This window comes from Anguilla anguilla, chromosome 17 (assembly GCF_013347855.1).
Source record: "Anguilla anguilla isolate fAngAng1 chromosome 17, fAngAng1.pri, whole genome shotgun sequence".
In the NCBI taxonomy this organism is placed as follows: domain Eukaryota; kingdom Metazoa; phylum Chordata; class Actinopteri; order Anguilliformes; family Anguillidae; genus Anguilla; species Anguilla anguilla.
The window spans coordinates 16,446,596-16,459,080 of NC_049217.1; the positions used below are offsets into that span (position 1 = coordinate 16,446,596).

Consider the following 12,485-nt stretch of genomic DNA (forward strand, 5'->3'; position numbering starts at 1 on the left):
ATTGGTTAGGCCAAGAACTGAAGCACATGGCAAACCTACAGCATAGACTACACACGCGCTGCCAAGGTCCTCACGGACATGGACGTTATTCAACAAAACGTATGTGAAACTCAAAATATAAAATATAAAATTCTGCTGAACATTTCTATTTATGGTGATATGAAGCCGAACCTCATGTCAGCTAACTAATGAACTGCGCAGAGCTTAGCGAACTAGCTCGCGGTTTGGTCAAGCCACGGCAACGAGCCGATTCAGCCCAAGATATCGCTTGCTAGCCTGGGCAAAGAGCCGAGGCTAGCAAGCCTTTTTTTCTTCTAAATTTCTCGTCCTGTGCAAACTTAGATTTCTCGATTTCCAGTTTCATCGTGCGTGCATTTTTCTGCATCCTTCACCCGATGAACGATGGAACAGTGTATAAAAGGGGGTAACTTTAATTTGAAAATTGGGGGAGGGGGTTGAAATGCATAGACTTCAAGAAGTACAGCCCTCTCTGGGGGTCCTGGGGCATGCACACGCAGAATAATTGTTTTTAAAAGAACAGCTGTGAAATGATCATTTCTAAGTTAATTATAAGGGGGAAATACTACAGATTACTGATCGGTAAGCCTGGGTCACGGAAAATATTGGCTGAGGTCCCAGAGCAGTCAAGGCAAAGTTGTAGAAAATCGAGGAAAACTGAAAAAAGCCAAATAAATCACATTAGATGGAAATGACTGAAATGGCATGTGCAAACTGTAGCAACAGTAAAAAGTGCCTGGCGTTTCTAAAAAAATTATGGGCAGTTGCCCGCTATACGAACAGCCTACGAGGGAAATGCATAGATAGGCTGGTGCATTTACCCGCTTAATTTGGTCCATCATGGTAAGAAAGAGAATGCTTTTCACCTTTAACGGAACGCCGCTAGAGACAGAGCATGCTCAGATCGCACGACTAAAATAAAACATGGTTACATGTGCCTGTTTTTATTTCTTCAAAGTTTGTTTTGGTACAATATATTGTGAGGGTCACTGATCGTAGAAAATTGAGAGTCTACATTATGTAAAAGTGTATCTGACGTGCAAGCAGAATTTAGAAAAAAAAACGATGGTGTGGAAGCTCTGAATCAGGTACAATCCAGTATTAACTTACCTCCATAAAGGAAAAGCAAAAAAAAAAAAGGAATTAGGAACGTGCTGAACTATTAGAAAATTATTATTTATTGTTAGAAATCACAACCTCACTCAAAGTTGGGTCTCTGTTAACTAAAAATAAGATAGGGAAAGGCCGTTGAATTTAAAACCACCAGCAGATAGAGGGAGAGAAAGGAACAGTGAAAGAGGGGAAAGAGAGAGGGCATGAAAGAAGGAGAAAGCAGGAGTGAGAGGGGGAGAGAGGGAGGCAGAGAGAGTGAGAGAAAGAGAAGGAGAGAGCAGGAGAGGGAGAGGGAGAGGCAGTTAAGCATTAAACCCAGCCTCCACCTTCAATAGCACAGGAATGAAAGAGAAGAGGTAAAAAGGTAAGATAATACAACAAAGGAACCGCAGCAAAACAAAATAAAGCACTATTTATCTTCACTGAACTCCTACTCAACTTTAACCCCTCTCCACTCCCCAGAAGTCATATAAATACTTCACGTAGCAGGGACCGAACACGCTGACCCTGATTCGACGTTGCCAAGTAACGGCACCGAATGCGCCAGGATTCATTCGTGGAGAGGGCCGGCTTACCTAAAGCTTGCCAAAGTGATTTTTTCCCCCCCCCCCCCCAATTCATTTTTGGAAACAAAAGTTTAGACGGGCTGTTAGCAACGAGGGAGAAGAGAGGAAGTACTGGAGCGGAAAAGCTCATGGGACACACAGAAATGACTCGGGGAAATTAGGAAAGGAAATAAACAGCACGGAGAAAGCGAGAAAGGTAAACCCTCCTGCCCCCACCCACCCCCCCCCCCCCCCCCCCCCCCCCCCACACACATACACACTTGAATATGCAACTCAGTGCAGTTTCAAAGCTCCTCACAGACAACCAATCACTCAAAGCACTACAGGAGTTGTGGGCCGAGGCTTCGAGAGCAAGCCTGGGGCGACGGCGGCGAGGAAGACCTCCCTCGCTCTTCCACAAACGGCGCGATGACGTCAGCGCATTCCTTCGGTCCCTGAGCTCGTGCGCTGAGCGTGACCGTCTCAATAAAGCTATCCGGGTTTGAATTTGAGCGAGGTGTACGTGCCATCGGACAGAGAGAGGCCCTGGGTGTGATTACACAGAGGGAGAGGGAGAGAGAGAGAGGGAGAGGGGGAGAGAGAGAGAGAGAGAGAAAGAGAGCTCCAGATATCACCCAGAAATAGACGTGGTGTGAGCGGCGGTTGTGTGTGCGTGTCACTGATACAACCGCTAACCTTTAAAGCGCACATACCAGCTGGGTGACCTGGGTGCTTCTGGGAAAAACAGACCGGGGTACAAAGAGCAGCGGGCAACAGGGAGGAGGGAGGGGGGCGGGGTACGGGGGGGCGTGGCCAGAGCCAGGGGGACGGGGGGCTTAAATTCCACAGCAGCCAGAGAGGAGCAAGAAGGATCTGTGGATGACCTCTGGAGGTCATTCGAGGGCCTGTGTGTGTGTGTGTGTGTGTGTGTGCGGGGTGTGTGTGTGTGAGCGAGTGCATACGTGTGTGCGGTGTGCATGTGTGTGAATGTGTGTGTGTGTGCATGTGTGTGCATATGTGTGTGTGTGTGTGTGTGTGTGTGTGTGAGCGAGTGTGTGTGCATGTGCATGCATGTGTGTGTGTGTGTGTCTACATGCAATAATTTGTGTGTGTGTGTGCGCATACATGTGTGTGTGTGTGTGTGTGCGCATACATGTATGTGTGTGCGTGCGTGTGCTGACCTTGCACCCGCTGCTGTTCATCTTGTCGATGGTTCTCTTCAGGGCGGGGTTCGTGGGCTCGATCAGCTCCACCTGCGTGCGGACGTTGCTCTCCGTGTAGGGCCCCACCAAGAAGTAGTTCTCCCCCCACTCCTCGGCAGTCAGCCGTGCTTTCGTCTGGATCACGGTGTAGATCCCGCCCACTGAGGGAGGGGTCAGGGAAAGAGGGGTCACTCGCGGGGTCATCAGCGCTTCTCAGACCGGTAAACTGCTGAAACTGTTGTTATTGGATTCAATTTTATGTGAATAGTCGCACTGGCAATGCCATGTCAAAGCACCCTCATTTACAGCAGGTATATCTGAACTGGAATGTGAGAGAGAAAAAAATCTTTTTTTTTTTTTTTTTTTAAATTAATTTTTGTAAAGTTTTCTTAATTATTGTTAAATTATATTTTCACTGTTTCGCCAAATTTACACTTGACATTACACCTGCTAACATACACAAATATCACTCACACACACATATTTGTACTTTGTTCATATCTTTATTGTTTGTTGTAGCTACGCTTTGGCAATATGTATATATATGTACGTCATGCCAATAAAGCTTATTTGAATTTGAATTTGAGAGAAAGATGGCGATAGTGGGGGGGGGTCGGGGGGTCAGGTACCTTTGTTCGCCACCTCCCAGGCGATCTCGAACAGCACGCCATCCTCCAAGTCAAACTCCTCGTCCCACTCCTCCAGCCCCGACAACGAGGTCACCGAGAGGCTGCGAGCCAGAGGCATGCTGGGAGAGAGAGATCACACGGACGGGATCAGCGCGTCGCCGCTCGCGCTCGTCGACCGGAAACCGCCGGAGGCTGGCGCTCAACGCGATTGGCTGATCCCTGGAGCGCTGGCCCCATCTCCCCACCCTGAGCGAGCGGACCGCTCCAACCCCCACCCTCTGCTCAGTCAAACCCCCGCCCTGACACAACCTGGAGGCCACACCCTCCTGATCTGCATATTAACATTCCTGTCTTCAGAGAGGTCAAAATCAGAAGGTGGATTAAGTGTGCCTCATTTTTCAGATTATCACTGGGCAGCAAATATATGTCAGTCTCCTTACTGGATAACCACATTTGCAGTCCAAGAAGGCCCGACTTGGTCTATCATAGAGCTGCAGTTCAGCCTCCCAACGTCTATATGACTACTGACCTTTCCACGACCTTTGACCCCCATTGGAACCCCAAAGGTAGTGGAGAGGTCAGCAGACATATAGGAGAAGTCGGGATTCTGGACTGCAGCTCCATGATTGATTAAGTTGGGCCTTCATAGCCTTTGGGCAAATCCTAGCGTAAAGAACTCCCTCAAATCTGGAATCAGTTTAGGAAGAACTTCAGTTTTCGTCAAGCAAATGCCTTTTCTCCATTGACATTTCACCGTCATTTCTTACCATCATAAATGGTAAGCATTTAAGTTGTGGCACAGAAATGGCCTTGTTTTTTTTGAAGACCTGTTCACTGACAATAAGTTTGCTACGTTTGACTACACATGTGAAGAGAATAACATCCCTGGGTCACACTTGAATTCATGGAAGTTCAGAGTTCCATTCTTCCCACGGACTCCCCCAGTACATCCGGTACATAATGTTCTGGATCTCAACCCTAATGAAAGGGGCTCGATTTCTCCAGTCTATGCCGTGATTCAGCAGGCTAAACCCCCTCCCCCCCGGGCCAACACTAAAATAGCTGGGGAGCTGGTAATTGGGAAGGAAACCTCGGGGCATGTACGGGCAGGCAGCCTAACACACATCCAGACCTCACCTCTCTGTACAAGGCACAGACTACCGCAGTTCAAAGTTCAATCAAATTTTATTTATATAGCGTATTTCACAGCAATTGTTACAATACGCTTCACAGACATCCCTGGCCTAGACCCCCACAGGAGCAAGCCTACAGAAACAGTGGCAACGAAAAACTCCCTGTGGCAGATGGGAAGAAACCTCGGAAGGAACCAGGCTCAAGGGGGGATCCCATCCTCCTCTGGTCGGCTCAAGTTGCATTTCTACTTGAGAAGAATCTAATCATACTTTATTTCAAATAAATGTGTATTAATGTAGGCTACCACCCTACGTGGTTAAAAGCGTTGCTCGGGAGTAGCAGCCATCCTAGTGTCTTGCTATGGTATGCGCAAAGCCCTAGCCCTAGTCCCAGCACTAGAAACCCTGATTGAACGAATATCGATGAATCACAGTCTTCAGTCAAAACCATGCTTACTTGAATGAGGTTTGCTACTCCTGGGCTAGCTAAGTCTGCACACCCGGTGACCTTCCTCAGAAAAGACTGGGTATCCCTGGACCGATATGCCGTACACACACCAGCTAACAGGAAACAGCCGGATATTTACACTGACTGCCCGGATACGGATCCATTAACACTGACACCACGCGAGACACCATCAATAACACCGCCAATACATTACTGCAGCAGGACCCTTCAGAGTGGATGGGGAGAGAGAGAAAGAGACAGACAGGAAGGGAGGGAGAGAGAGAGGGGGAGGGATGAAGAGAGAGAGAGACTGAGACAGTGAGAGAGAGATTTTTTCCTACTTATTAGGAGAACACAAAAAATGCATCAGACTAGTGGCAAATTACATCACAGCTTGCCATAAACAGAGGGACAACCAGTGAGCCTATTTGGGTAAGCCTATATGTCTGTAAACTGTATGTCCACGTATATGTTCATGTGTTCAATGGTGTATGTCCTTTATATGTTCTTTTCTGTGCTTTGGCAATATAAGCTGTATCTTGTCATGCCAATAAAGCATTTTTGAATTGAAAATTGAATTGAAATTGAGAGAGAACAGACTATACACCATGGCCGATTACCTGACCATGGTGACAGATATTAAGCAGAGAAAAACCTTCACAATGTACTGACTCTGTGAGCACAGCCTGGGCATCAAATAAGGCCGACACAGGCAGACCCGGCTGCCCAGAGAGGACAGACTGTGCTCACTGTGCTCACACTGCAGTCAGGGAGTGGTGGAGACAGAGCTGCACTTCCTAACAATGTGTGGAACTTACCAGGACAAAAGAGAGAATTTCTACCCCAAATTAATAAAAACATGCCCAGAATTTGAAACTGTAAATGACCACCAAAAGCTGCCCTAATGATTAGGAGAACAGAAAATGTATTGGACTAGCTGCAAATTACGAAACAGCTTACCATAAACAGAGGGACAACAAGTGAGCATATTGGGATAGGCCCATACTTGTCTGTACACCGTTTGTCTGGATTTATGTCGATGCATTCCTTTGTATATGTTCATTTTTGTGCTTTGGCAATATAAGAAATATCGTGCCATGCCAATAAAGCATTTTGAAATTGAGAGAGCGAGAGAGAGAGGGACAGAAGGAGGATGGGAGAGAGAGGGAGAGAGGAGGAAAGAGAAAAACAGTGAGAGAGAGAGCACAGAAGAGGTCAGCAGCACCAGCCAGCTCCCTGCCCCCACTGAACCGTTACTGAAAGGTACCTTATATGACCCAGACACGGGACCCCAGACGGCATGGCTCTAGGTATGGGGAGGGGAGGGGGGGTGGCTCACCTACAAACGTGCAAATATGCGGCCTCATCAGACGGCTGCCAACAGCCATACATCAGAAAGAAGAGCGGCTGCACCGCGCCACCTCAAAGGACAGCGCCGTATTACTCCGCAGCGGCTGAACCATCTCGAAGAACAGCTCTACATTCCTCCACAGCCGCCATACTGTCCCAAAGGGCAGCACTAGATTCTTCCATACTGGCCATACTGTGAAAAAGGGCACCACTAGATTCTTCCAGACTGGCCACACTGTCCCAAGGGCAGCACTAGATTCTTCTGGACTGGCCATGCTGTCCCAAAGGGCAGCACTAGATTCTTCCATACTGGCCATACTGTGAAAAAGGGCAGCACTAGATTCTTCCATACTGGCCATACTGTGAAAAAGGGCACCACTAGATTCTTCCAGACTGGCCACACTGTCCCAAGGGCAGCACTAGATTCTTCTGGACTGGCCATGCTGTCCCAAAGGGCAGCACTAGATTCTTCCATACTGGCCATACTGTGAAAAAGGGCAGCACTAGATTCTTCCATACTGGCCATACTGTGAAAAAGGGCAGCACTAGATTCTTCCAGACTGGCTATGCTGTGAAAAAGGGCAGCACTATATTCCTCCGGACTAGCCATACTGTCCAAAGGGCAGAACTACATTCCACACGGGGCAGAACTCCACAGACAGCCAATCACACTAAAGTGAATAAAGGCCCAAATATCCCTGCTGATAAGGGCATCCACCAATCAAACTCGCAACATCTATAAAAAGAACACACCGTGACCTTCGACCTTGTTGACAGCGCTAGGCATCGTCGCTAGTTCAAAACCGCGTTGCAGCTTTTTTGTTCTGCTTTTTTCCCCCCTTTATACAAGTAAAAAATGTAAAGGTGTAAATTTAAAGGACGCGACAGGCCAATTCCTGGCCCTGTCATCGCAGACAATCACAGCCATCGCCTGCTGCGAATTGCCTTCACCTTTAAACTGATAAAACGAGACAACCAAAACACTATTCCTTGACCGAGCAATCCTCGATATTAACTTTCAGAATTTAGCTATGTGATCGTGGATGATAAGTTCTGTTGAACAAATGTCTATTTATCCAACAGCAGTGTCACAAATTAAGTATGGGTAAACGCGGGTAAAACAAAGCCAATGTTTAACTCAGGGGGTGTAAACTCCAGGCCTGGGTGGGTGGGGGAGGGGGGGGGGGGCACAGCGTCTGTAGGTATTTATGTTTCCTTTCAATCAACAGCCAACCGAGGCCTTGAGAACAAGGTGTGTGCACTCTTCAGCCAATCAAAGGCTTAAATTAATCACTTGTGCTGAAACATGCCAAAACCAGCAGATACTGTGGCCCTCCAGGACTGGAATTTGACACCCCCTGATCTAACTGCAAGAAAAAAAAAATGGAGCAAAATGGAGTCATTTTAACAGCGATTCACTTTATGCTCGTCTGTTAAGAGCTGAGAGGTGGACAGGATACCGGACAGGTGGCCAGAACAACACTTAATGAGTAACTGGCCCATTTCAAATCAAAATAACTCTGATATCATAATGGATTCTGGAACTGCGTCCCCCACCGGAACACACTTTTCAATTTCCTGCTGAATGCTATGCACAATCAACACCAGACCTGGGTCAAATACGTATTAGTTTTGGATTCAAATACTTTTCTGTGCTCTATTGATCTTGCCTGATAATAATTGAGCCTGCCAATATGACCAGAAGGCAGGGTTTGCACTTTTTGAGAGTATTTCATTGGTTCCAATACACCAGACAAGATCAATAAAGCATAGAAAAGTATTTGAATCCAAAAAAAAAAATATGTATTTGACCCAGGTCTGGTCAACACTACAGGTAGACTGAACCTGAGCCTTGATCTATGCATTAGTAAGAGCGGCGAGCCCATATAGAGTTTGGAGGATCACAGAAGGCTATGCTACAATGAAGGTTGACTAAATAATATTAAGTATATACTGTGCATTACCACACAGAGAGGAAACTGTGGATAACAGGAGGGAGGAGAGAGTGTGACAGAAGGCCTGTTGCTCACATACGGGCTGAGCGTTGGGTTGGGCAGGAGCTGCTGAAAAATGGCCGATTGCTCAAGAGCAAAGCTCTGTCCCAATTTCCAGAAGACCCACCCCCCTTCCCTATTTCACCAATCTGAAGTAACTACTGACAGAGCAGGTCAGGTTCCTGCCGTACAGTCTTCACCTGTCCAGGCTTCACAGACCAGGCAAAGGACGGGACTTGAGAACTTTCAGGACTTGCGGAGACTAGCATGCGGACAGAGAAGGAGGAAGTTAACTCCGCCCACTTCCAGAGAAATTTAGACATCTACATTTAGTTTTTTTGTATGATTTTATTTTTGTTTCATTATAAGAACATGACATCCTATACATTTATCACACACAAAACATCCTAACATAAATACAAAACATCCATACATACCAAACATTACTAGACTTACATCAAAACATACAAATCCACATAATTGCTCAGTCCTACATACCTACTATATTTCCAAATCATACCCCCTATTCATTTTAACAACTCAGCTATCCATTACCGTTACACAGCCTCTTTTGCAAATTGACAAATTATCGGTTTCATTTTTATCAGTCCTCCAAGAAAAAAAAAAAGAAAAAAGACATCTACATTTAGCAGACTCTTGTATCCTGAGGGACTTACACAGCAAACATTATTTTACATTCGATCCATTTATACATTCAAATTCAACAGTACTTTCACTGGAGCAGTTCAGGAAACTATGGAGTTACAAGTCCAGTTCTCACATCATTATTCCACATTGAGACACAGAATATTCTCAGAGACGTCCTATTGTGTTCCTAGACACGGGATATTCTCAAATATATGCCAACTCAACAGTCACTCACACATGAATGCACAATTAGTAATGTACGCTGTTGCGAAACAGCCGGCTCAGTGAGAAGTGGTCGGGACTATACGCTGCAATGCGATTTACGACACTGCCCAGGGCAAGTTAAGACACCAGGACGAGAAATTAACGTTTCACATTCAGGAAGGACAAGGCCTTCAACCAGCGCCGACTGAAAGTGCACTCTTTGATGACACGACTCGCGGGGCTTCAAATCTATAAAAAGTAACTTTCCCCAAAGAACCACTGCTACTCTTGCTTGTGAATGTACACTATAATGGACGTCCTCAGCGTCTTAATGTTCCCATGAATAAAATATTAAGTGGTGGTATTAGCAATATGCTATGAAGATAATATACCTCTTAAAGACCTGCAGTGGTTACTGTACTGCAGACAGGAGGGTCGGTTAAAGTATGCGCAATGTGGTAACTACACATTATTTAAACCAAGGGTTTTCAAACTCCACTCTGGGAACCCACTGTGTATGCTGGTTGCTATCCCTATAACCTCTGAATAGAAATAAGCTGTTAATTCTTCTTAATACACTTATTGTCCACTGAAGGAGGACTTACCCCCTTAATGTCATATAATGTCAAAAATAGTTAAGCATGCCGTTACATCCCAGGCCTTTCAATCAGATTACTGATGTTTTCATTTATTACGTAATGTGCTGCATGACAAACGGTCCGTTTAGAAAGATGTCACATTATTTAAATTGTTTAAATTGTTGACTGACAGGTGCGTGAGATCATCTGAATCCCGTGTGCTCAACGAATGGCGAAAAATAGAGTTAAATGATACAAATGGCAATGAGTCGCGCCTGTACTATGTTGGAATATGTGAAAACACAAAATAATTGTGCTACAAGTTGAATACGTGTTTTCAACAACCTCAACGGATCAAGATATTTGGCCGCGACAAAAAAAGCATGTACGGTTTGAAAACATTTTATTTAGATGTGACAGGCATCTTGCCTATCCGTGACGTTTTGCACGTAGACTACTCTTTAGTCTCGAAAGAATCGACTGAAATACTTTCTGTTCGCGCATCCAGGAACTAAAATCACTTCGAAAAACACATCCCATCACAAACACTCAGTAGGCACTTGTGAACCCAAATACGTACGCGCAGACGCACAAACGGATGACTTTACGCCACCAAAAAATAAACAAATACATAAAAATAAATGACGCTATTATTAAACTCGTAGGCATATGCTAACACGTTATATATCGCTAAATTAAACTTGATCTTCTCAGTTAATTTTGCTCACAGAAGTCAGCTAAATCAGAACAGCAAATGCTACTTCCCATAAACGTTTAAACATTAACACGCAGGTATGCTCCCTATATTACGAATATCACAAATAAAACACGTTACAGTACGAAGAAACATAGAACAAATAACCATAATACTCACGTTGCGGTGCTGTTGCACTCCGGAGAGTAATGTGCAACCGCTAAGTAGACATCTGTTGAAGTCAATCAAAAATCGTATTCGTATCATGACTTGAGGAAAGAGTGGAGGCGGAACCCTGTTAAAGTTTTTTCGTCGCCCATTGGCTTATCACGTCGTATATTAAATGTAAAGGAAAACTTCTGAGAAGGAGAGACGGTCATGACGATTTTGGCCTCGCCTTACTATTACTATTAATGAGACAGTGTGTTGCGTCCATGGACTGCGGTTGTGTCAAAACCACGATTCTGACCACAGAACGTGGTTCTGACATAATCCAACAGCTCAGTTTTACTGGAAGAGCAAAAATGGGGGCGTTTCCCTGCAGCTTGATCAAGACATATATTGGTTCAGCAGGCGACCAAACACCGGCGGCGATTGGCTGAATTTCAGCGTCTATTAAAGCTAGGGTTGCTAGTTTGCGAACCGAACAGCAAAAGTGTAAAGTTAGAAGAAAAGGGCAAGCAGTTATTTTTAATAACTGTTTGGAGGTCAGGAAGGACTCGAGCGGAAAATACGACGTGACTACATGTGTAATATTAAGAGGTCTTGGCACACTCTTGCTCAGGGTGCGCGTGCGAGAGAGAGTTTATGTATCAGTGCTGATTTTCCTTTTTCGTGCACCCTAGTTAAACTGTGGGTCATAGGAGGTATTGAGGTGGGTTGCGAAATGCGTGTCTGGAAAATTATTTGCAGTACATGCGTATATATTTACACGTTCAATGTACATTCATCCATACAACAGTCAATTAAAATAGTTACCCGCAAAGCATAGCCTAGGCTATAGTAAATCACGGTATGCACATGCAGCAAACAAAAATTTAGACACTTCACAGAAAAAAATAATACGGAATTAACAGTTGATAAATGACAATATATTACCACGAATATAATTTTCCAGTTGAGCCTAACAAATTAGACAGAACGTTTAACTTTAAAAGGGACGAGTACAGTGTTAAAACAAATCGTCAGAGTTTTGTATGCATATATGTATAGAGAAAAGCATTTTATGTCACCCCAAAAATTTAGAATCAGTTAAAACATTTTTATGTGAAGATCACAAAGTTAATATACATTCCACATTACTCGTAAGAAAGTAAAGAATGTTCTGGTAGAGTTGTTAAAATAGGTTAATTATAAGGTCAACATGTTGATGATAATGGCATATTTAAACATATATATTATCATTTGTAGGCCTACTGGTGCTCACCTTCTTCCTAGGGTCATAATTACTTCCATGAACACCTTATCCTTGTTTTCCTGATCAATGGTTGTCATTTCCTGTGACTCAACTGTTGAATGAAGATTCCCAAGATGTTTTCACTGATGACGTATTATCCAAACACAGTAATTATAAGTGTAATTTATACAAGCATTTTGAAGCACAAACCGAGTTAACTTACATAATAATACTTACGAAATATGGTTACGGTTTTGGTATTTTTAAAGGGGTTTGTAGTAGTTTAATAAATTACAAGTTGATTAAAAATGTATTCAGTACGATTCGTGTGTTCAGTGTTCATTTTATTTGTGTTCACAATTGAAATGTAGGCGGCCAGTGTATTCTTGCGAACATTTCAAAAGATTATGCAATTCTGTGTTGTGTTTTTAGTCGTGCGCCATCATTCATTTCAACAAGCATGGTCGTTTTCCGTTTTATCGCGTCTTTAGTCCATGGTTTTTAACGTGGGAGCAGATCAGTGACTGTAAAAA

The 12,485-nt window shown here is 44.4% G+C and overlaps 1 protein-coding gene across 2 annotated transcripts in view; it reads right to left on the reverse strand.

The window, feature by feature from the left end:
- The window catches only part of gys1 (glycogen synthase 1 (muscle)), a 22,679-nt gene extending 11,694 nt beyond the window's left edge, over positions 1-10,985 (reverse strand). Inside the window, exons 1-3 of one of the 2 annotated variants that reach the window (XM_035397760.1) lie at positions 10,737-10,983; positions 3,508-3,626; positions 2,858-3,039 (exon numbers count right to left, since the gene is read on the reverse strand). In XM_035397760.1, the coding sequence (XP_035253651.1) occupies positions 2,858-3,039; positions 3,508-3,625 (300 nt within the window). In that variant the 5' untranslated portion in view covers position 3,626; positions 10,737-10,983. Of the gene's footprint in view, positions 1-2,857; positions 3,040-3,507; positions 3,627-10,736 lie in introns of both variants that reach the window. The other variant, XM_035397761.1, reaches the window with a different exon arrangement.
- Positions 10,986-12,485: the final 1,500 nt, after the last annotated feature.